The sequence below is a fragment of the Opisthorchis viverrini genome (assembly GCF_000715545.1).
Source record: "Opisthorchis viverrini unplaced genomic scaffold opera_v5_103, whole genome shotgun sequence".
Taxonomy (NCBI): domain Eukaryota; kingdom Metazoa; phylum Platyhelminthes; class Trematoda; order Opisthorchiida; family Opisthorchiidae; genus Opisthorchis; species Opisthorchis viverrini.
Genome location: NW_008751758.1, coordinates 50,008 through 73,842, shown reverse-complemented (window position 1 = coordinate 73,842; position 23,835 = coordinate 50,008). Strand labels below are relative to the sequence as shown.

At 47.1% G+C, this 23,835-nt stretch overlaps 1 protein-coding gene across 1 annotated transcript in view; it reads right to left on the bottom strand.

Moving 5' to 3' along the window:
• The window catches only part of T265_05422 (hypothetical protein), a gene marked incomplete at both ends in the record, with an annotated part of 53,337 nt that overhangs the window by 16,239 nt on the left and 13,263 nt on the right, over positions 1 to 23,835 (bottom strand). Inside the window, 14 exons of the mRNA XM_009170429.1 lie at positions 3,145 to 3,302; positions 6,677 to 6,825; positions 11,504 to 11,713; positions 11,804 to 11,928; positions 13,153 to 13,346; positions 14,394 to 14,630; positions 17,035 to 17,296; positions 17,397 to 17,590; positions 17,690 to 18,098; positions 18,209 to 18,353; positions 19,964 to 20,221; positions 21,664 to 22,005; positions 22,082 to 22,362; positions 23,322 to 23,496. Coding sequence (XP_009168693.1) covers positions 3,145 to 3,302; positions 6,677 to 6,825; positions 11,504 to 11,713; positions 11,804 to 11,928; positions 13,153 to 13,346; positions 14,394 to 14,630; positions 17,035 to 17,296; positions 17,397 to 17,590; positions 17,690 to 18,098; positions 18,209 to 18,353; positions 19,964 to 20,221; positions 21,664 to 22,005; positions 22,082 to 22,362; positions 23,322 to 23,496 — 3,139 coding nt within the window. The remainder of the gene's footprint in view (positions 1 to 3,144; positions 3,303 to 6,676; positions 6,826 to 11,503; positions 11,714 to 11,803; positions 11,929 to 13,152; positions 13,347 to 14,393; positions 14,631 to 17,034; positions 17,297 to 17,396; positions 17,591 to 17,689; positions 18,099 to 18,208; positions 18,354 to 19,963; positions 20,222 to 21,663; positions 22,006 to 22,081; positions 22,363 to 23,321; positions 23,497 to 23,835) is intronic.

The window sequence follows — 23,835 nt, the reverse complement described above, 5'->3', positions numbered from 1 at the left end:
GCTTTTAATATAATTATATATATCTTTATATATATATGTATATATATATATATATAACTAGACAAACGTTATAGTTGTACGGCAGTGAAGCATCAGTGGCAACACTGATGTTGCTGTCTTTGCTGATGATGATGACGTGTTCTGCGAAACGTCACAAGGAACACATCCCTCCTGAGAAAAAGCGTACAATAGTGTTCTAAACCGCTCGGTTGTCCCAAGAGACAAGCACAGTACGAGGAACTGAATGATATGAGCGACTGTTTGATGATCACGAGTACAGACACACAACTAAGGGGCAATCATTACATCAAAGAGGAAAACTTGAGTTTCCGTGAAAAAAAAACAAGAACTTTTGAAACGAAAAGCTCATTGTGTAGGTTTTCAATAAACACGAGGTTGCAGCCTGCTTCGATATCAAAACAACGATCAAACGAAAGAATAGTTTTGCGGAAGTTAGTGCGTGATTGAGTCACGTGATTCAAATACCACGTCTGCTCGTTAACCTAAAAACGTAGTGAAATCTCAACATGTGTGAATGCGTTCACTTATCAACGGTGCAAAAAATGACAGAAGCGATGTAAACCCTGCGGTCGAACTCTTCAAAACATAAGGGGTCAAGATCCAAGTATCAAAATCGCTGCACAGAATTAATCATAGATGACATATCTAGACACTTGCTTCTATCCGGAGGTTACTATAACCCAAGCCTCTGTGCCAGAGATAACTCTGTGAACATCGTTGTACAGACCTGGCTACCACATACTAGCTAATCATCTGTGTGCCTTGGATGTTCCCTATGAATGGTGTGGGCCACCAGATCACCTTTTCCATACCTGACTCAGATGTCCAACCGTACCCACACCAATCGAGAGTTATGAGCCACTAGCTGATCATCCTGATGGCTGCCGAACTAGCCAGCCCTTCTTTTTCAACCTCCGGTCTTATTTTTCCCGGTTTACGTCGGACAGAGGGAGTTTGGTTGGATTCGCATGCCGCGTAGCGCGAAATGGCTTCGTTTGGTATGGCATATCTATTCGGAAACGAACTATATATATATATATATATATATATATATATATATATCACGATACGAAAGAAAACTTGTGAAAACCATTTTCAAATTACGAATGGTCGGTAAGTCAGGTGTACACCGTCGGTTCAGATTCTGTGTCACATCGGAAAGCGTCCCTGGCCAGCTACAGTCACTTTGTTTGGATCTCTATGATGGGCTAACAAACATGAAATTTATCGTCAGTGCATCACGTATCCTCCCAGGGCAACCGCCGCGCTTCTCTCCAGTTCTGTATTGATGAAAAGAGGCACGTTCAAGTCCTAGTGATTGGTGCCACATGAAGAACGAATGTGATCATCTAACGAGCACCGAAATCATTCGTTGGTCACTCGATCTTCCGAAGGCATTGTTGGAATAAAATAAGGAACACTGTATTGTTGCCCATTATCATGACAGCCCGGGACGGAATAGGGGGATGTTTCGTGCAGATGTGTAAATATATGCTCTGCGCGATGCAAGTGAAGACGCCGTTCGACTTGCGACAAAGCGGTTGATTATTTATCTCTGAGACCGATAATGCTGAAGTGAGTTCGCATTGAGAATTCTTGGATAAGGACACACCGACGTTATTCAAACGGCGATCCTGTTTAACAATAACAACGCGCGCGATGAATTGCTCGCCCGGAAAAATATCGGATCAGAGGAGGACAGGTGTCCATCAGGGTTAGGAGAAACCGTGCACTAAAACTGCCTTACCACTCTCAGTTAAGCGCTGCTACGGCCGGGAAACCTAAGCCGCACATGATTGGTCAGAAGGTAGGGCTACATGCCGGTCCAGCACCGAGGAGAGCGCCGGTCAGCTGAAAATATGGACTAAACGGAAAATCATGTCTCAATATCAGCTGAATGCTGGTCGCCAATGGCACATCCAGAAGGCATCCGAATTTAAAGTATGTTGTCGTTGCATAAATACGAGGCGTTGTACTTGTGCCTTCGGCCTATTTTGGACGTCAATATAATTGTTGGCCCTCTTGGTGGTTCTTCTGATAAAAAAAACTAGCTTGAAAGGATTAGGAATAGAGAGAGAGGGAGCAAAGGCAGTACCGTTATTGCAGTATGCATGCAGGGTCGTTTTCCCGGGTGAGCAGTCTGAGAGTCCTCCCATTGGTTTCGGGCGTAGTGATGATTGTACGTTTGGCAGGTGATAGTGAATAATACTGGAAATAATCTTACTAATAATAACCGTTCAGCCATTGTACCCTATCGGTGCCTAGCTGCCATGCCATCTGAAGAGGGCTGGGGGGATGAGATACTGTCCGGTGGCCCAAGTCCAGACAGGAGCAGTCGAGATGTAGAAGTTGGGTTAGAACCACGGACCTTCCGGTCAGTAAATTCGCCCTCTAACCACTGAGACCCCACTTAACTTATTCCCACCCGGCAGTGTCAGCTTCTCCCGTTATTGGCTATCTGTCTGTCTGATGAAAGCTGCACGTTTAGCACCCACAACTGAAGAAAGTACAAGGAATGTTAACATCTTTTGAGCTGTCCTACTGATTTCCTAACTAATGGTAACTGACCTTGAAAAACAACTGCACTCGTCCAGCTGTAGCACCCTTTCGGTGCCTAGCTGCCATGCCACCAGAAGGTTGCACGAGGGCTGGGATACTGCCAGGATGCTCTACTAACGAGCACTGCGGAAAAACCCCTGGTACAGTGCCGAAACATTGACAACTGGGGTACGCTATTCGGTTGCTGATCAAGTGGCGGTTGATCTATGCAAACAGATCGACGTCAACCGCACTGACAACCGACAAAACACATGCTGACCGGCCCTTATCTGGTAAATAGTCCGCGGGCGAGGTGGCCCCAGTGGTTAGAGCGAGAATTTACTGACCGAAAGGTCCGTTGTTCGAACCCGACCTCTGCCTTTCGACTTCCCCTGTCTAGGTCTGGGCGACCTGGCAGTATCCCAGCCCTCGTGCAACCTTCGGGTGGCATGGCAGTTAGGGCACGGAACGATGCTACAGCTGAACAAAACGAGTCCGGGAAAACAGGGATCCTACCCGGAACGGAAAGATAAAAATCCAAAGGTGTGAAAAATACCCAGAAGAGTATCGAAAAACATCACTCACTGAATCTATGGTTGCAAGGTGACAACGAAGCAACGTGCGCAGCTCATCACCCGACACCGTGGGGTCGCCGAAATACCGCGTGGTCACCTGTTTCAACTGCATTGTGATCAGCATGAGGATCTGGTTCACGTGATTCACCAAAAGACTCCATTTGTCATCTGAAGTGGAATTATAAATATTCGAAAGAAACAGGAAACCACACAGGGCAATGAGAAGGATGGAGCAACTGTGGAATCGGTTGGTTGCACAACACACGCAAATTAAACATCTTACCATCAATCAGGCGAAAGACGCCGGGGCGTTTACTCAATTGTAGAGCAAATCGCGGAAATGAGCCCTAATGAATACCGTGGATGCAGCTGAACCCCTGACACGCTATAAATAGCTACCAGCATGAATTGACTGGTCAACATTAGTTGTGTAGTGTAGGCAGTCGTCAAAGATCGTGACCAACCGATCAACACCGGAGGGTGAGTTACAAGCGTAGATTGCTCATTATTCTTGTTGAAGCTAGCTGTGACCTTGTTCTATTAAACAAATTTCACTTTGAGGAATACACTCATTTGTAAATCAACTTGGTTTTCACGACAGACTCAACTGAATCTCTCGTTTATGATATTCTACAACTGAATGCGCTGCACATAAGCCGCCTCATGTTTCAGTTGGCACGATATTCGAGATATCGCAGTATACTTTCGTAAAGGAAACTACTCACAAGGTTGCTAAAAACTTTTTGACAACCCAAGACCGGTTTCGCTTTTCTTGCGGCTCATCAGGTAGGCACAGTCCTCGAGTTTCCGTCAACCTTATGTTCTATGTGATGAGCCCCAAGAAGGGCGAAACCGGTCTTGGGCTGTCGAAGCAACCTGTCAGCAACCTTTATGAAAGTTTCACCTTGGTTTTCTGAAACACGTCGAAGAGGGTCTGCGCACAATTTGTATATAGTATACTCAACACATCATGCCTCACACATAGCATCAAGTAGATTTTATCATCACCCACCCAAAACCGGCTGATCCGTACGGACAGTCTAGCAATCGAACACGCATTGGCACATATTCTACTGGGATCAAAAGCCGTAAAGAGCTTCACCGCTTCGCAGAACTGACGAAAAATGGTCGCCATAGCCGGATAGCGAAGTTGCTTGTTCCAAGACCGATGATTCCTGGCAGCCTGCCTCGAAAAGGGATTTACCCAAATCTACAGTGCACTTCGGAATTTTGTACAAGCTATAATACGAGGTGTTTTGTTGTATGGCTGTGAGACTTGGTCTATTCGAGCAGCGGAACTGAGACGTCTTCAGGTGTTCGACAATCGTTGTCTCAGAACCATAGCTCGTCTGGGTTGGTGTCGGCGTATCCGTAATGAGGCAGTTAGAAAGCGCGTTTTCGGTTGTGCGAGGGGTACTTCCATTGAAGAATGTGTCCAGCACCAGAAGCTGCGTTGGTTGAGACATGTGTTGCGCATGCGGAACCATCGTTTTCCATGCCCGATTCAGAGTGGCGTAAACAGAGAGGTGGCCAATCCTTGACTTGGCAGGGGAGTATGAAGGAGATCACGAAACGCTTGGGTGCTGTCGGTGCTACTCGCTTTCCAGAATGGGGACCGCGTGATCCCCACTGTGTCTGGTTGGAGACAGTACAAGATATGGCTGCCAACCGATGTCAGTGGAATTCTTGTTGTCAGTTTCTATCCAGATTACTTGAGTGAATGTCTGGAGGTGTAAGCACCTCGGAATGATTGTGTCAAGCTTGCACTAAGTCCTTTCTCCGTCCACCTTTACTCTTTTCTTTACAATAAAGCTTTCAAACAAATCACGGTTGTACGGCAGCGAGGTATCGGTGTTAAACACTGATGTCATGTTGTTGATGATGATGAGTTAGTCAATCGAAATGTTGTTAAAAGAACTTTGCCCAACGATCAAAAATTCTCCCCGGGAGTATGAAGGAGATCACGAAACGCTTGGGTGCTGTCGGTGCTACTCGCTTTCCAGAATGGGGACCGCGTGATCCCCACTGTGTCTGGTTGGAGACAGTACAAGATATGGCTGCCAACCGATGTCAGTGGAATTCTTGTTGTCAGTTTCTATCCAGATTACTTGAGTGAATGTCTGGAGGTGTAAGCACCTCGGAATGATTGTGTCAAGCTTGCACTAAGTCCTTTCTCCGTCCACCTTTACTCTTTTCTTTACAATAAAGCTTTCAAACAAATCACGGTTGTACGGCAGCGAGGTATCGGTGTTAAACACTGATGTCATGTTGTCGATGATGATGATGATGATGACACGATCGACGACCCAGTAGAACACCGCACGGTGGGTTAGGGAATGCGATCGAGTGGATCGTCAGATTCAGCGAAAACCAGAAATACACTTTGTCTGGTAATTTCAGCGTGCAAGCAGTCTTGAGGCGACTACGCCTAGCACTTGCGTATCATCGACAAACATCACTGAGGGAACAGCATTTGTAATGCGCAGCGTACATAAACGTTACAAATCAAACTAACCTGTCGAATATAACGGAATACAAGGTAGTTAGCTCCACAGTGGAATAACGACTGTGAAATTTGTTAGTGTATGTCTTAAAGTATGGTTTGAAAAAGCGCATCGGCCAGTTTCTGTTAGACAAGAATCACTCCGAAGAAACACGTGAAACGGAAAGTAGCCTCTCTGAAAGGGATACTTTGCACCCTACCCTAGAAATTGGCGGCCCACGGTGAAAAAGGAAGTCATTTCCCATGTGGAGCATCAAACGTCGTGCACTTGGTTACGCAGTGTACGATGGGAATGGAGAGAACAATGAGACTCCCTTAGTTTTGCGTGTGCTTTCATTCAAATAGGACCGAACGTTCTCATGAAAATTTTACTACAATCGATTGCTTGTCGTTACATGTTGTGTCCGCGCTGGGAGAAGGGATTCCGCAAGGAGCGAGTAACAATTATTACCGGAGGCAACGTTGGCGACCGGTTAATTTGAAAATGTATTCCAAAGTGCAACTCAAATGGTCGTTGGTTTGTTCGCTGAACCGGAAACTGTCGTAAACGTTGCATCATCAATCAAGATGACATCATTAGATTGTCGCGGAGTAGGGCTGTGTGAAGGTTAACATGCGCGCTGCTAGTCGGGGCTGGTAGTCGGTTACGACAGAATGTTCAGTTAGTTATGATTAGTCAGTGTCCATGTGGGCTTTGCTCCCATTCATTCGTAACGGGTCAGTCTCGGCTAGCGGCATGTATACCGAAAGACGTGTACGACCATTAGGCGCACAATCACCAGCTGATTGCTTTGCTCCGCTACACAGAGACACACCGATGATGTCATCTCTCTGTCGGTAAAACGCTTGTAATTGAACCGCCTGGTTTGGCGAACAAATCAACGATCATCTGTGTAGAATAAACTGTAAACATTCACCTCGCTTCTGGGTGGAAGGAACAGGCGGGGACACAGAACATCAACCACGTACTATGTTCAACGGAGTCGAGATGCAAAAAATCACGCGATGAGTACAAGGAAAGACAATCATGAAAACGTACCCCGCAAAACCATATCCAATTCAGCAAGGGCGTGGCAACTGACGAGGAAATCACTGGAAGAAATGGCTGTCACAACCATGGTGATCGCGGAGGCTGTATCAGGGCTGGTGCGAAGCAAAGCGTTCAGTACAGACTGACGTGCGTGGGTCCTACAGGATGGTTCGAGTAGAGCGGAGAGATGATGCATTCACGGAAGACGAGACGATGAAGATAGAAACTGACACATACAGTGCTTGGGCAAGCGTACATTCTAAACCAGAGTTGCTTAGCTCATGAGGTAAGTAAAGTACAAGCCGGCCTAGTGAGTATTTTAGTGGGTCATCTCTCTCTCTCTCCCTCTCTCGTTCACCTGTATCACTCTTTCAGTGCCTAGCCGCCATGCTACACGAAGGAAGCACTAGGGCTGGGATACTGCCAGGTTGCCCAAGCCTAGATAGTTAGTGGGCCATACTTACCTAGGATTAACAATGGGAAAAAAGATAAGAAATACCGTAAACAGTACGATGACGCTGACTCACAACCAGCTTATGCACCTGGGAAGTCAGTGACTAGCTTTGACAAACAGCATAGCAAAACCCACGGAATAGTGAACTCCTGTCATCCTCAAGAGAACCAAATTAACGCACCTACCGGCGACGTGCTTGATGGAAAAAATAGCCTCTCAGGAGAGGCCGGAAAGTGATCTGTCTAGAGTACCGTCATTAGGTGGTAGAAATGGAGTGTATCCTAACGGAAATAGATTCAGTTAAAGAGACTTTTGGCGACAAATAACTGACGAAGTAGATAAAGATCACCGCTTATGACCGTTTGTGACTCGCAGATGATTTTCAATCTACAGATGCAAACGCTCGCTAATATGTACATCACCAGCATCATAATCAGGGACAGATGTTTCACTGACGTACAACCGCAGTTTATCTAACAAATGTATAGCTTTACAGTGAACAGAATAAAAAAGTAGGTGAGAGAGCGGACCTGGTTCTGGTCTACCGTAAGCATCCTGAGGAGCCTTCACTTCCGATTCTGGCCAATCATACAGTTTGGAAACAAACTGAGAGCTCGAATACCATTGATATGTACCAGCGGTCGTTTCGTGCAATGTCTTCAGCCAAACGTAGGCGGGGACCGCATCCATCATGTCTCGAGGCCATACTTCCATCTCGCGATTTGAGGCATTCTGCATGAGCCACGGAGAACAACATTCGTCTCGGTAGATCTATCGGCATGGGTAGCACATGGCCAAGCCATTGCCATCGCCATTCGATATCAGCAACGCTTCTGAGGTATCGGTGATAAAAAGCCCACAAAAAACATTTAGTCTCATAGCCATACTTCCATCTCGCGATTTGAGGCATTCTGCATGAGCCACGGAGAACAACATTCGTCTCGGTAGATCTATCGGCATGGGTAGCACACGGCCAAGCCATTGCCATCGCCATTCGATATCAGCAACGCTTCTGAGGTATCGGTGATAAAAAGCCTGAATACGCCTCAAATCATCTGTCCACAAGGTCCACGTCTATTGGCCACATATCAGATAGGTCAGTGGTTGGAGTGCGGATTTACTGACCGGAAGGTCCGTGGTTTGAACCCGACCTCCGCCTTCTCGACTTCTCCTGTCTAGGCTTGGGCGACCTGGCAGTATCCCACCCCTCGTGCTTCCTTCGGGTGGCATAGCAGTTAGGCACCGAAAGGGTGTTACAGCTGAACAAATGATGGTGACTATTAATTCACTGGAGATTGTGTCTTCAAAGATGAGGACGATATCACCTGCGTACACCCGCGGTTTTGAAGACCTTCCAATATTCGCCTCATCTTTTCACCAATGATGAAGTTGAACGAGAATGCAGAGAGAGAGCACATTCTTGTCGGACACCACTTTCTGTAGAGGAGGTTTTAGAGGACTAACCACACAGTCCCGCACGCTCAGAGGTATGTGGATATAGGGACGGATGATGTGCACAAACTTCTACGGCATACCAATGACACCAGAAGCTTTGTCACAAACCAACAGTCTTTTTCAGAATAAGCACTATTATCGATTCAGTTCAGTTGTCTTTGGCGGTCTCTTTCTCCCAGATAGACCCAAGTAGGCTAGACAGGCATTGGCTGAGAAACCCACCAGAATCCTTGAACAGAGTAGGTGGAAGGCCATCAGGACCTTGGCGTCTAAGTACAGAAAAAAAACGTGGACACTCCTGAGGTTGAAGGCAGTTTCATATTCACAGTCCACCCTCGTGTTGAAGGCCGGCAGTCCGGATAAGGTAGGGGGAGAGAATTGCTGTTCGAAGCATTGTGTCCAGCGGTCCAAACATCCTACTTCGCTGGTTCCTAATAATTTCTCTGTCAAGAGGTTTATGGGGACCAGGTGAAAGAATCCAGTGGAATGGCTTGCGGACGTTTCCACCATTTTTTGCATCTTCCATTTCTTCGGCCTTTCGGGTCCACCAAGCTTCTGGGTTTGCATCGACATTCAGTGTCACCTGGCGTCGCATGATTCGTCGGGTTGCGTTGTGGTTTCGGCCAGGGGGAATCCGTCACCGGGCCTCCAGCAAAGACACGATCCTATCAGAGATCCAGTGTTCGAGTGAGGCTGACTGGGTTGTACCGCAAACAGAAGTTCCGGTTTTGAGTAGCGATCTGGATATCTGTTTCCAGTGATCGTTAATATCCGACACTGTACCACCCGGTGGGCACTCGATGAGTCAGTTCTGAAAGCTCGGTTTGAGTGCTGGGCCTACTAGCTTCTCAATGACTAACTAAGCGAGATGTGCGCGTTTCGCGTAGACCCGGTTGGAAAGTGTGTGGTGACTTGCTCTGTGTGAATGGGAATGCACCTGCACTTCGCGACAAACACTGCTACCTTAACGCCAAGCTTTCGACCTCCTGGTAGGTCTGGGGCACCCTGGAAATATCCAAGCCCACGTAAAACCATGTACGGCAGCGAAGGATCAATGGTAAACACTGATGATGTGCTCCCGAAGATGATGCGCGTCCACCTCATATCCAATCCAAGATGATCAACGAACTGGATCCCGTTCAGCTGTGGCACCTTTTCGATGTATAACCGCCATGAATCCAGGAGGCACGAGGGCTAGGATACTGCCAGGTTGTTCAAGCCTAGAAAAGGGAACTCGAGAGACAGAAGTCGAGTTCGAACTACGGGACTTTCCGACATCAACCACTCTAACCACCCTAACCATTGAGTCACTGAGACAACAGGGTCTCAGCAACGCCTAGTCTAACCGCTATTTCTGCTGATTCGCCGGCCTGTGGTATCTGCTGCTGACCCGCACCAGTGCCTAGTCTCGGACAGAAAAAGGCTCACGGAAGGGAACACAATAGCTATATTCCAACAAAGTGGGTGCGAGAACGTGAGTGCGTGCAACTGCGAAAAGTACAACGGCCTCAAGCTTTTTATTGGAAGGACACTGTCTGAACTTGATACAATGCTGACGAACACGGTCTGGCTGCGACGTGCTGCATATTGCGGGGGCGTTGTCTGACCTTGATCAACGCTGACTCGCGCTGTTTGGGTTTGATACAAGGCTGTGACGCGCTGCATATCTGGTTAACATCTAGCGGACCTGAGTCTCGGTAGATTTCGGGCATTCAGTGGTTGCTTTCAGGAAGCTGACCTTCCTGATACTAACTACTTGGGCGCGTGTATCACCACCAACCACAACGATATATGAGCTTTTGTAAAAGAGCACCTACAGTGTCATAGAAACCGTCTTTGGCAGATTCAGAGGTGCGGCGCAATAAACAGTGTGCGATGGACCAGATCATAGTTGTTACAGTTCCATTCCGTTTGGAGAGCAACCGGTCAACTGGCAAACTGAGGTTGACACAACCAACTGCTCCAATTTCAATCAAACAGCTTGAGGTCACGCATCGCACTTTACGTGGCAGTATCTACCAGGCTTCAGGTGAGAAGTACAAAGACTACTGTGGGTGTGAAAAGACGAAGTTACGCCAATGTTCTCTAAAAATGCGTGAAGCGTGGAACTGAATCACTTGGTTGTCATCTTGGTCATTCAGGGCAACTGTGTTTGATCGGTTAGCATTGTGTCATGCAAAAGATGTGATAAGTGGCCATACTGCCGGCATATTAGCTACATCGACAGGAGATCCGGTTCCAAATACCGATAATCCTGTCTGAGGGTGTTTCAATTCCACGAGGTCAGAGAAGAGCAGATCATGAGACTCTATCACGAAAGAAGTCGGATGTGATAACTAACCGTCGTAGCACGGGTACATCACGCATTGAGAGATACATGGTAGCCTCCTGCAGCGAGGACACCAAAACTGAACGACCCAACTCAACATTTTCAGTTAAGCTAGTGTAAGTGTTTGAATGACCCGAAACTGACAAAGCAATATGGTCAACATCAGGCAGATTCAACGCCCTACATCTCATTCACAACACTTGAGTCAATTCACTTTCAATTTATCAGCCATAAACCGTGTGCCATAGGCACACTGGTTCCAGCTGCTACACTTTCAATCACCGGAAAACGGGAAAGTGGAATACAAAACCAAGCCTCGGAGGCGAAGACATGCCCAGTTTGTTTGGAAATTGGGTAGCTACGCAGTGAAGGCGATAGCTTTGATGCACGAGCGCCACTGACTGCGCGATTAAGCCGTTTCCGTCAATGTCGATAACCACTGATGATTTGAGTACCGGAGTCCCAGGGAGGCGGCAGTTGCCCACCGGGGTAAGTTTACTGGTTAGTGTTTTCGTACTTCGATGCCACTTGAGTGGTGATAACTTGTGTGTGTGTGACCTTCAAGAAGCAACCTCGGACAGCCAATCAGACAACTTACTTCAATGTGGGTAGTTCGATAGGTTGGAAAAGGTCGGAGATATCGGCATCCAAGTTATTTAACTGTGGCATATTGGGTGCCTTCTCTGGGGACAAATCGCCCAGTTCGTTCAGCATTGCAAGAGCTCGTTGGTGGCAACTAGACATGGGTGCAGCTGCTTTGGGGGCCATTCTAGCGACTTCTGGAGGTTGCCGAGGATCAGAGGGATCTCTGTGGACAGACGGAAGTCTAGATGAGGAGCGGAGCGACACACATTATGGTAGACTGATTTGTGACCACGAGAAAAGGAAGTAAACATACCGGTTTCTGCGATCGACAATCGATCTGGCAGATACGGGTTCCGAGGGCTCGGTGGATGAGCTCACTGGCTGTCGTCCAGCACGTTTGATGCGTTCTTCCAACATTGTACGGTCCTTGTCTGACAACTAGATGGAAGGAAAAGTAAAAAAACAACAAGCACGTAGGGAAGCAATCACTGCAAGCGAAACTGCACAGCACAAAAAGGAGGAATAACGTAAAGTCGGGTCGGAAAACTGGGGGTCCTTGACCGGCTGCCGACTTACGTCCCGTTAGACCAACCTGTTGTCTTCTCCTCGAACTCACGTACGGATTCTACATCTCAGCTGCAGAGCAACTATCTTGAGGGAAACTTGCGGATAGTGCGTGGGGAGTGACTGTTCTCTCTACCGAACATCCCATAAAGGTCTATTGCAAAGTAAGCTGAGGAAGACTTGGTCACCAGGCTCGCGTCAGAGGTATTTCTAACTGCTGACTATACGTGAATGATCGGCATACAGAGCTTCTGGGCTGAAATATGTGACAATAACAATGCTGAGCAATATTATCTAACCTGTTAGAGTGCACCGGCTAATCCGTTAGCGGAAAAGAACCCAAGATTCCAGCTGGAAGGTCGGAAGCAGCATTGGAGAATGAGCTTAGGTATAACCATACGCGGACATCCTGGCATGAACTCGAACCTCATGATTCTGAAGCGCCGAACGATAGGCATTCACGAGCAGGATGCAACAACTGAAGGATGAGCCGTGAGTAGGGAATTCTGGCCTCCATCAGGACGTTTGTAGTCTGAACGGACAATCGGTAATTCCCAGGGAGCTGAATTTTTGTTTACGGATGAAAATACGACCTCAGTTAGAATCTAAAAATGGCGCCAAGACCCCGTCTGTAAGGAACCCAAACCGTATTATGAGGAAATGCTTCTCTCTGACACTCGTGAACAAAATCCATCTTTTACAAGAAGTAAATCATATCAAAAGTGAACAATTTACTTGTATTACCTACACGGTTAGTAGTCCTAAAAAAAGGGAAAAAGCGTTCAGCTGTAGCACCCTTCTGGTGCCTAGCTGCCATGCCACCCGAAGGAAGCACGAGGGCTGGGATACTAGACAGGGGAAGTCGAGTGGCGGAAGTCGGATTCGAACCACGGACCTTCCGGTCAGTAAATTCGTGCTCTAACCACTTGGGCCATCTCGTCCTAGGGGAAGGTAGCCAGAAAAGGCCTCTATCGCAAACACTACGCTAGTTAGTTATGCGAGAAATGGAAGTTCGTAGAGAGAAGTTCGACGATGGGTTCATCACTTCGACTGGACGAAGATGATAACAAGAAGTGCAAGGGACAGACGTAGACTCACGTTCCCAATGATCTTCCACAACTGTTCACCCACGAGTGCATAAGCTGAAACCAGAGAATTTAGCGCTGCCGTTCGAACTCCGCTGTCCCGGTCTCCAATCTGTTGACTGATTGTTTTCAGAGCCACAGGGACGGAGGGCTGACAAACATTGACGCCAAACCGTTCGATCAACGAACCCATTTCGTCTATGCACTCTGCAAAAACGACGGAAAGTGAAAAGGAATTGGGGAATTACGAAAGCAGAGTGACGTGGTTTTCTGATCTAGTAGACACCTGATCCACATGCCTGTGAAGGAATTTATGAGGTGAATGTCCGCGAGAGCCGATTCTTCGAATTGATTTATCGAACGAAAATTGAGGTGAGAAACTGTTTCGACAACTGACCCATGACTGAAGGGGTATCATCGCTAAAAGATGTTTTCTTTGAATGAGGTCTATGTGGCTGGATAAGTGAGTTGGTCAGTTCTGACTGCAGTGTGACAGCTGAAGGCAGTAGCGAATTCTGAAAAGAATCACCGAAACGATACAGCACCAGAACTCCAGAGTCGAATATGCATGACTAAGGTGTAAGTTTCTTCGAACGACAGTATTCGAGACCAAGCCAATCGCTCAAGCCTGAATATGTTCGTCTGGAGGTGTAGGCACCTCGGAATGATTGTGTTAAGCTAGCACTAAGTCCCTCCCCCATCCACCTTTATTCTTTTCTTTACAATAAGGCTTTCAAATAAGTCATGGCTGTACGGCAGTGAAGCATTGGTGTTGAACACTGATGTCATGCTGTCGTTGATGATGATGATGATGTTCGTCTCTCGGACCTGATCATTTTTCTGCGACCAGCTTGTGTTGGTGGGTATCCCGGTCGCCTAGCAAACCAGATGTTCTGGGTTCAAATCCCAAGCATACGCACTTCTGACTCTCTAATAAGCGAAGGTCCTGTGCTTCTCCGATTTGGTGTGGACTCACCAGAATAGCTGCACCAGAAGAGTAGGGGGACTGTTCGAAACACAGCTGTTTTAACTGACGAGTACAACTACCACAAGCGTCGCTTTTAATAAGAATTCCGACTGGGTCATCGGCTCCACACTGTCTGAGGGGTGGAGCAATAGCAGTCGAAAAACCACGGGTAGGTGGTTGTACGGCCTTTTCGGTCACCCCGTACATAGACTTTTAGATCATGCGCAAGCAATACAAACCATCGAACAGGTAGGTAGATTAACATTCGTTCGGCCATGTAACCGTACCTTGTCTGGTTTTGTTGATCTTGGACTTCATTCCATTGGCCAACGCGGAAAACAGTCGACTTGGCGGATAGAGGTTGACAACCACACGGAAAATACCCCGCACACTCTGTCGTACAGCATCTTTTGAGTCACCGGCTTTGAGCACCAAGAAGGGCAGGAAGGTGCCCACATCATGTTCGGTCAGGCTTACTCCAGATTCGCTGAGCTGAGAGAAAAGTTTGGTGACATAGTCCAAGCCTATAGAGGAAAAGGAAATGCACAAAGAGGTTGAGTGGAATGGAACAGAAATGAAACCGATCAGCATGTCAATCTCGTTCCACACACGCGACGGGATGAATAAACACAAGTTTCGGGCTCTTTGAGATAAAAATACGGTACAGGAGAATTTCTCTAAAATGCGACTCACTCCAAACAAAAACAAGGATCTAAGGTTTTATGGTGATATTTTTTTTATGTTCCATCCAAAATCCATTTATAACCATTATAGAAGGAGCTCCGACACGTACGAAAGAAAATGCTAGGTCAAAATTTTCAGTCTTCCTAATTTCACGCTTCAGTCCTGAGATAAAAGCTCCAGGTAACAAAACATTCTCAAAGGCATCCACCATTCTTGAGGAACCGTTCCAAACCGGTCCGGTCATTGATCACATTGCACGTCTTTTATCAGCCTTAGACAACACGAAAAAGTTCCAAAAAATGCACGTTAAAAGGTTACTTGTCATCTACTCCTCCTAGCCGGTCACGTGATCGTTCAAAAGCATCATCGTCGCTGTTGACGTCACAGTAGTGACTTACCTTTAGTTTAACTCAGACAGACGGATGTGTGGAAGTGTACTAACTGATGTCGTATTCGAGTTCTATTACTGATTCATATATTGTGTTGATCGTTGTATTCGGTTTATGGTTGGATGATACCTCGTACCTCGAATGGGGTAAAAGTTAGTTGAAAACCAGTGGTTCACTCTTCGAACTGCAGACAACCCAGTAGCTAGGTGACGGGCTTACCGGTCGGAAGCTCCACAGTTCGAACCCAACCTCTGCGTAGGCTTAGGCAACCTAATAGTACCTCAGTTCCTGTGCTCTTTCGGGTAGCGTGGCAGCTAGGCACCGAAAAATTGACTTGGCTCTCTCCTCACCCGTATTAGCCTCGAATGAGATTCTCAGTAACATATGGTTGAAAATCTTTTTTCAATTTGTGAATACCGAAGACAGCATGGACTGTATTCAAAGACAGTAGGCGAGGAAACACTAGCTCGCTCTATCAAAAACGACTTATCGCCTTCCCAAAGTGTGATGTGAGGGGTGGTGCGTTGATGGGACTTCTTGGTTCAATCAGTGTAACAAGTCAGTTATTGATGATCTTCCATTGGCAGAACCAGCTATCGATACAGGATGCACACGAATGGACACATTGCTAAACCCAATGGGACACCAGAAGTGATGGGCAACAAAAGGCAAGCTGTGTATAGAAGGCGCTGAATAGCAGTATTTAAGTGGTTGGTCTCCTTTAGTTGTAACACCCATTCGGTGCCTAGCTGCCAAGGGAAGCATGGGACTGAGATACCGTTAGGATTCAAAAGCTTAGAGCGGAAGGAATCGAGATGTCGAGAGTTGGATTCCCACCATGGACCTCCAGGTCAGCTAATCTGCGCTTTAACCACTGAACTATTTGGGACAATCCGATATATGTCGGAACCTGCTCGCATGCTGAGCGACCAGGACTAGGCAGCGCGGTATCGTTTCCTCTTTTTTCATCAGCAATTCGGCACATCATCATCATCATCATCATCGACAACATGACATCAGTGTTCAACACTGATGCTTCAATGCCGTCCCACTTCAGCATAGTCGTTCAACGTGCTGTCAAATGGTATTCCAGACCGACCGGACGCCACTACGAAAAAAATCATTGGGGATTCAGTGATGTTATATCTGTGCGGTGGCCGAGCTATGGGTTACGCCTGCACTGAGCCTGCCAGACTACGCGATAGGGAGAAGACAGAGAACTGGGGGACACGGCTGTATTGCCAGGACAAAACGTACAGAGCCTCTGCGTAAATATATAGGATGACTAAACGGCCAAATATGGTCGTTCACTTGTTCGCTCCATACAGCCAATGGTTGTGTTCCGGTCGTGAACAATCTCAGGCCCACTACGCTGGTCGGGTGTTGCTAGGCCGTGTTTGGTGGGAGCCGCCAACTCGCCTACTTTCCGGACGTGTCGAACCGATGATGACCTTGGGGATGCGTCACTCTCTGCACATGTGCTTTTTCTTCTGTCTGGGCGCGCCCTGACAAGTGATAAGCTTAATTGGAGTTTTTTGGCCGAAGGTCAGACCACTACACTTGATGATGACCATGATAACTGTTCAGCTGTAACGCCCTTTTGATGTCCACCTGTCACACTATTGCCAGGTTGTCGAGATAGGCATAGAACCACGGTCAGTAGGTTCGAGCATTAATCACTGAGCTACCTCAAGCTCAGTCAGCTATCTCGAAATCCCGCTATACCTGCTTACCATCGAACTGTTATCGAAGACGGTAAGTGACCATGGGAAAATAACTTTTACACCCAAACCATATCAAGAAACTAACAAGCATGCACCAAACAGACAGAAAAAGACTACAGCATTTCACTTACATCGGCCAATCACCACAGGATTGGTTTCAAAGAATCGTAGGACAATCCATCGCAGAATTAGATCGATATTGACAAGGGTAGCCTCCTCACCCTCTGGGGTATCCAGAAACCGATTCAGTTGATCCAACCCCTTGAGGTGCTGTTTGAAATCTGTGTGGAATAGCAAAGCATGCAGGTCTGGAGCAGTGCCAGCCGCGGCAAAAAGTTGATTGAGTTGTTGCACATGTTCCCGAGTCGGGGTGTCGAATTCCCATTTCAGAAGCTGAGGATGCAGAAAAGAATGATGAAGTGAAGTTGGCAATCTAGGAGAAAAAGAAGGTTGGAGATACCGTGGGGTTCATCGTACAAGCCTATGTATGTACCTTGCGTTTCTTTTCATCTGCCAGACGAGCAGCTTTTGCTGTCTTGTTGGCCTGCATCAGAACCACGACTGGAGGCTCCTCGGCAACGGGACGTTTCGATGAGGCTGCGGAAGCTGGCTTCTTTGGATCCGGTTTTTTCTTGGAACCACGGGCCGAAGGAGCAGCTGACGAGGAGGTAGTATCCTCAGAGTCTTCTGTACACGGAAAGTAGGTATGGTCAAATTAGTGGCTAGTTGGAGATATTTCGACTGTCTCAAAGACGAGGTGGATAACTATTTGGCGAGAACACTTACCAGGAGGAGGTGAGGGTGGTGCCGATTCGGCTTTGGAAGAAGCCACACCACCGCCGCCACCGCGAATCGTTGGTTTCTTTGTTTCTGCTGCTGGTTTGGACGCAATCGAATCTTTCACCGATTCCCGTGCCTTCTCCAAATGCGGCATGACTGCGTCCTTGGAAGTGGATTTGAGCCTTCCAGCGGCTTTGGCTATTGCGTCCCAACCAAGCACACGGATCAGTTGAGGAAGAGACAGCTGAGCCTGCTTACGAGCCTCTGGGTTACGATCTTCCATTGCAGCGAAGACCTGAGGCATGAGTGTTTCCGTCAAATTTGGCGGAAGCTGTCGGCGGTAGTTAACTGGTAGGTCGGTCAGGGCAGCCGTAAGCCAGCTAAGTAATTCAGCCCGGAGATTAGGATTCTCTAACTAAAATTATGAAACCAGGACGTCGAATCGATAAAACCAGGAACAAAAACAAGCCAGATGTGATTGCACGTGGCTGAAAGTAAAATAAGCCAATAAAGAGTAGAACGTACTTTAAGTGCCTCGGAGATCATTTCGTCTTCTACCAATGCAGAGAACGGGACTCGTGATTGCCAGGCACACAGGGCATTGCGGGCAGCCTCGCGATTCTGAACTTTGGAGTCGCCAAGGCACAACAAAATGGCAGGCTCAACCACCCTGATGGAGAAAAATGAGTCGTGGGAAAATATTATTGTGAAAAAAATGAGAAACTTTCGAGTTTGTATCGTCGGAAAGGGCGGTAATACGAGTGATAAAACGGGCTAGAGGCAAGATTCCGCGCAACATACCTCTAGAGCACAACAAGATGAACTGTGTTATGGTCATAGATCTCCGTTATCATTGCGAACCAGTGGTAGTTACTTGAACACGAATTAGCAAATACGAGAAATCACTGCATAGACGCATTTTTATGTAGAAACGAAATCAAAGCTATTTACTGGAAGCTCAGAAAACACTGGGTGATCGTAAATTTTTATCCTACTCGTCAACAATATTAATTTTAATCAGTATTCCAACCGCGAACTCCCATGTGCAGGCTAACTTATCCGCTAATCTGAGTCTGGTCTGATCAAAAAGAGTGGCGGAAAACCAAACATATCAGCTGACCTTATGGCTCAAATCTTTTGAGGTTAATCAACAAGTCTGGGTCGGTGCTCTAAGAGACCCACCATCGTCATCGACAGTATGACATCAGTGTTCAACACCGATGCTTCACTGCCGTACAATCATTATTTATTTCAAAGCCTTATTGTAAAGAAAAGAATAAAGGCGGACTGGGAAAGGACTTGGTGCTAGCTTAACACAATCATTCCGAAGTGCCCACACCTCCAGACACTTACTCGGCCGATCTGAATAGAAACTGACAACAAGGACGCCACTGACATCGGTTGGTAGCCATAACTTGCAGTGTCTCCAACAGTGACACAGACACAGTGAAGATCACGCGGTCCCCATCCTGGAAGGTGAGTAGCACCGACAGCACCAAAGCGTTTCGTGATCCCCTTCATACTCCTCTTCCAAGTCAAGGGTTGGCCACCTCTCTGTTTACGCCACTCTGAATCGGGCATGGAAAACAGCACTCCCTTCGGCAAACGATGGCTCGGCATACGTAATACATGTCCCAACCAACGCAGCTTCTGGTGCTGCACACATTCTTCAATGGAAGTACCCGTCGCACAACCGAAAACGCGCTTTCTAACTGCCTCATTACGTATACGCCGACACCAACCCAGACGAGCTATGGTTCTGAGACAACGATTGTCGAACACCTGAAGACGTCTCAGTTCCGCTGCTCGAATAGACCAAGTCTCACAGCCATACAACAAAACAGCCCTTACTGTAGCTTGATACACACGTCCCTTCATATTCAGGGATAAACCATTCTGACGCCATAGGTGTCTCAAATTAGCAAACACGACTCGACCCTAGGGAGTAAACTAACCGCCTGAGGAAACAAGTGTGCAGGAAATTGTTCCCCCAAGGAGGGATTGCAACGAAAGAAATCCCCGTGTTGAAGGAAGTGTTTTTTCGATGGAGATTTCGATGGAAGAGTACTGATTCTTATATGAAACGCAATGATAAAAAGTTCTACTCAGTTATCAAAACTAGCCAGCTTTTATCGAGCGAAGAGTAACCGAGAGTTCAGTTACAGCCAACAAACCAAGCTTATCGGAATAAATTTGATGGTAACTAAAGAAATCGGATATTGCGTTTGTCTGCTGAGGTAAAACCCCAAATCAAAACAAGCTTTCTAGGCTGAAACTTACTTCAAATAGCCAGAAGCGTCGGATTTTGGTAAAGCTTTGCCAAACTCCCCTAGTAAGGTCAAGGTTGTTTTACTCAGAATCTTGTTCGCATCCGAGCACAATTTGGCCAGGGCGTTGAAAGTTGGTTGTAGGCCTCCGCTGGAACCTTCGATGTGTTTGGCCGACTGAAGTATCTCCTGTATCTGATTCAATGCCTCCTGTCGCTCTTTCCATGCTTTACTGCCCAAACCTTCAAGTATGTTTGGAGTGAGTTTATCCCTGGAAACGGACAGAAAGGGGATAGTTGGAAGTGGAATGTATGCATGAGAGGCAAGGAATGTTCAAAGACCAAATTGTACACAGCTGACTAATCAGGTGTCTTGTCTCAACTGAGATTCAGGAAGCCGAACATTTCCAGATATGATTTGAGCAAAGTCAGAGTGGAGTAGAACGCGTCACGTTAGATGGAACCCTTCTCTTTACATTCGAATGTGAGTGGGGAGGACTAAGATTCCGCGAAAATGAGTTACTCTACTGCAATCCATGAATTAACGCACAACAGCCAAGGGGTACCGCAGTCCAACTAGTGACTAACACTGCGACGAATGTTTGATTTACGCACGCAAGATAAAGCGGCAAGCCAAATCGAGTTGAACTCGTCAATGACGCTTTACTTGCCCAACTGATTCGTTTTTTCAGCTATATTGCTGCCCAAAATATCAGAACCAAGAAACTCTCATGCTTCTTTTAAATGACCAGGTGTACGATGTGTTTGCACAAGACATTTTACACCTTGGGACTAGCTTTTGCTGCTTATTGCTTACATTTTATCACTTTTTCTTACTTGTGAGTAGCAAAATAAACTATAGAGATAATGGCAATTTGGTTTTGACGCAAGACTCACCTAGAATCCAGCTGAATCTCTCGACTATGATATTTTTAGGCAACTGAGATGCACCTGAATTCCAGGTGAGTCTCCCTTATGCAAATGAGTGCATTTGTCGAAATTCGTTCAATTCGGGTCCAAGTAGTGTACAGAGGTCAGCCGCTCCTAACAACCGAACACATCATTTGGACGGATGTGTCACCTGTAGGACACGGGCCAAAAGAAGGCATGCCCTGATTGGTCAGAATGCCAATCCGAGTCAAGCACATTTGACTCGACGCTTCTCGCCCCCCTCACGGCGATTCTGGCACGACCTTGAGGAACACTCTGTGGCTGCCCCATGAATACAGTTGTAATAGTTTTCCCTTGTCTCCATAAAGGGCTGTGTAGCGCTACCGTGCCATAGCGGGCGGAGCAGGAAGCCGAGAGACCGATACAGAGTTGAACGATCGTCCACCAAGTTACAACAAGTAGAATATAGTTGACGGGAACTCTGGGACTGCGCCTACCTGATGAGATCCAAGAAGGGCGAAACCGATTGTGGGCAATTGAAGGGTTTTCAGCAACCTTATGAGTAGTGTATTACATCTATGGAGATAATGGTTTAAAGAAATAGCTGTCGTCATCTGAGTCACACTGACATTGCGTTTCTCAAGTTTGGATCATCGTAGACAGCGTTGGACCTTAGACTCCTGTGGACTGCGCCAGTAAGTTAGGGTTATTGAACAGAAATATTGGATAGAATGTAGGTGAGCTAATAAGAGAATAGTGCGTACATGGAATGGCAAACAATCGCACACCAAACAGTCGTCCAATGTGATAAAGCTAAACTAACCGGATATCAACTCTAGGCAGGAAAGACTCGGCATCGATCTCCTCTGTCACGGGTTCTGTGACCCCCTCAGCCCCCTCGTTCTCGTCTCCTTGACCCGCAATTCCTGAAGTTCCACTGCGCTGACCACGAATGGGAGCCGGCGGTTTTTGGCCAGCATTCTTCTCAAACTCGGCACTCAAAAGGGAGACGATGGCTGGCTTCTCATCGGCAAGCAAGTTGCGTAAAGGGTCTCCCATGAACAAATGCATTGAGCCCGCCAAAGATATAGTTGCTTGACGAACTGCAGGGTTTGTAGCGTTTAGACCACTCCGTAATGCGGCGATGAGATCCTGTGGCGGTAACCTGAAACAAAGGGGTATTGAGTGAGTACCCCGGACAACTCATTGATGAAAGCTACGTAGCACAATGAGTAGCTCACTTCATGCCGAATTCCCGGATAGCCTGTGACAACCAGTTCACCGTGTCTGCCTGTGAACGTGGATTTTTCAGCTGGTTCACCGATTTCAGAATCTGTGAGCCAACAAAGGGAAAGTCACACCGCTCGGCCAAGGTGGTTAACACAGCTTTGATCAACTCGCAGAGTTTGGCATCGCCAATCTTGTCTAGGAGTTCTGGAATGAGAAGTTCCGACAGGTTGGAAGACACGGATTTCGCCGCATCCAGCACAGATTGCAGCAGTTCCACACGAGACCGTAACACCTTGGAAAAGGAAAGAAAACACCGATTGCATGTCATGTCGTATCACGTGACTCACTCTGTCAGGAAGCACACAAGACACCCATCAAACGTCTCAGTAAACACTAATCGCTGAAGGTCTGGCGGATACTGAGCGCCGCAACAGCCAGTAAACCTAACCCGCATGAAATCGGCGAATTCTGGCTGACCCATGTAATAATAATCGTTCAGTCGTAACACCTCTTCGGTGTCTAACTGTTATCCCACCCAAAACCCGAGGGACAGGATACTGCCAAGTTGTTCAAGCCTAACACTAGGGTTTGGGCAATATGATAGTATCTCGGTCCTCGTGCTTCTTTCGCGCGACGTGGCAGCTAGGCACCGAAAAGGAGTCACAGCTGAGAGATTATTATTATTCCTATTAAGGCTCGAGCCTAAAACCTCAACCTTGGCAAACGACATAACATTTCAACGCCATTTCACGATAATTCCAATCCGGATACTGTAGATGTTGTGTTATGTCACTGAGGTTGATAAAATCGTTCAGCTGTGGAGATGTTGTGGTCACTGAGGTTGATAAAATCGTTCAGCTGTGGCACCCTTCCGGTGCCTAACCGCCATGCAACCAGGAGGAAGCAAGAGAGAGAGCATACTGCCAGGTTGCCCAAGCCCAGACAGGGGAATTCGAGAGGCAGAGATCAGATTCGAACCACGGACCTTTCGGTTAGTAATTTCGCGCTCGAACCCTGAGCTATCTCGCCCCCCCCCCACTGAAGTTGGTAGGGCTTACAAATGCATGGTCTGGAGCTTCCTCGCTCCAATGAGATGTAACTACAGGCTAAGCAGCGTGACGATGGGATCCATGAAGACATGGACTCCGTCTAACCGAAAGCAGCTCCTCACAATCCAAGTTGATATCATCTGGGCAGAGGAGGTTCTGCTGGTTAGAAACCACACCATTGATCGTGGCTAAAAACACTTACTACGATATTGGTGTCCTTCAAACCAGGTTTTCGCATAACTGTCCGGCATACGACCTGAGTAGGCAGGTCGGACAAACCGATTGCAGTACACCGTGATTGTAACTCTTGGACAGCTGCGTTTCGTTCCTTCCAATCTGCAGAGCTGAGTTGGGCGGGCAATTCCTCACCAAACAATCTGGAAAAATCAGGAAAGAATAAACCGACGGTTGAGACAAACCACATTGTTATCTTGGATGGTGATCTAGGGTGAGAAAAGAAGGAACTAGGAACCATATACAATCTGGTGAAATTTCAGGTCGAAGACATTGTGACGAAACTTCGACTATTTTTGGATTACCCCTCTCCCGGTGACCACGATGGGTTGGCATCACACAGGACCTCGAAGCCAACGGTTCCAGCACTTTAGACAAGACTACACGTACATTATTCGCCATGAAATGCATACAGGCCACCAACCACTGGTGGACCTGTTCGTGTGCGGATTCAACTAGCCATCTAGCTGCTCGTTCTGAAC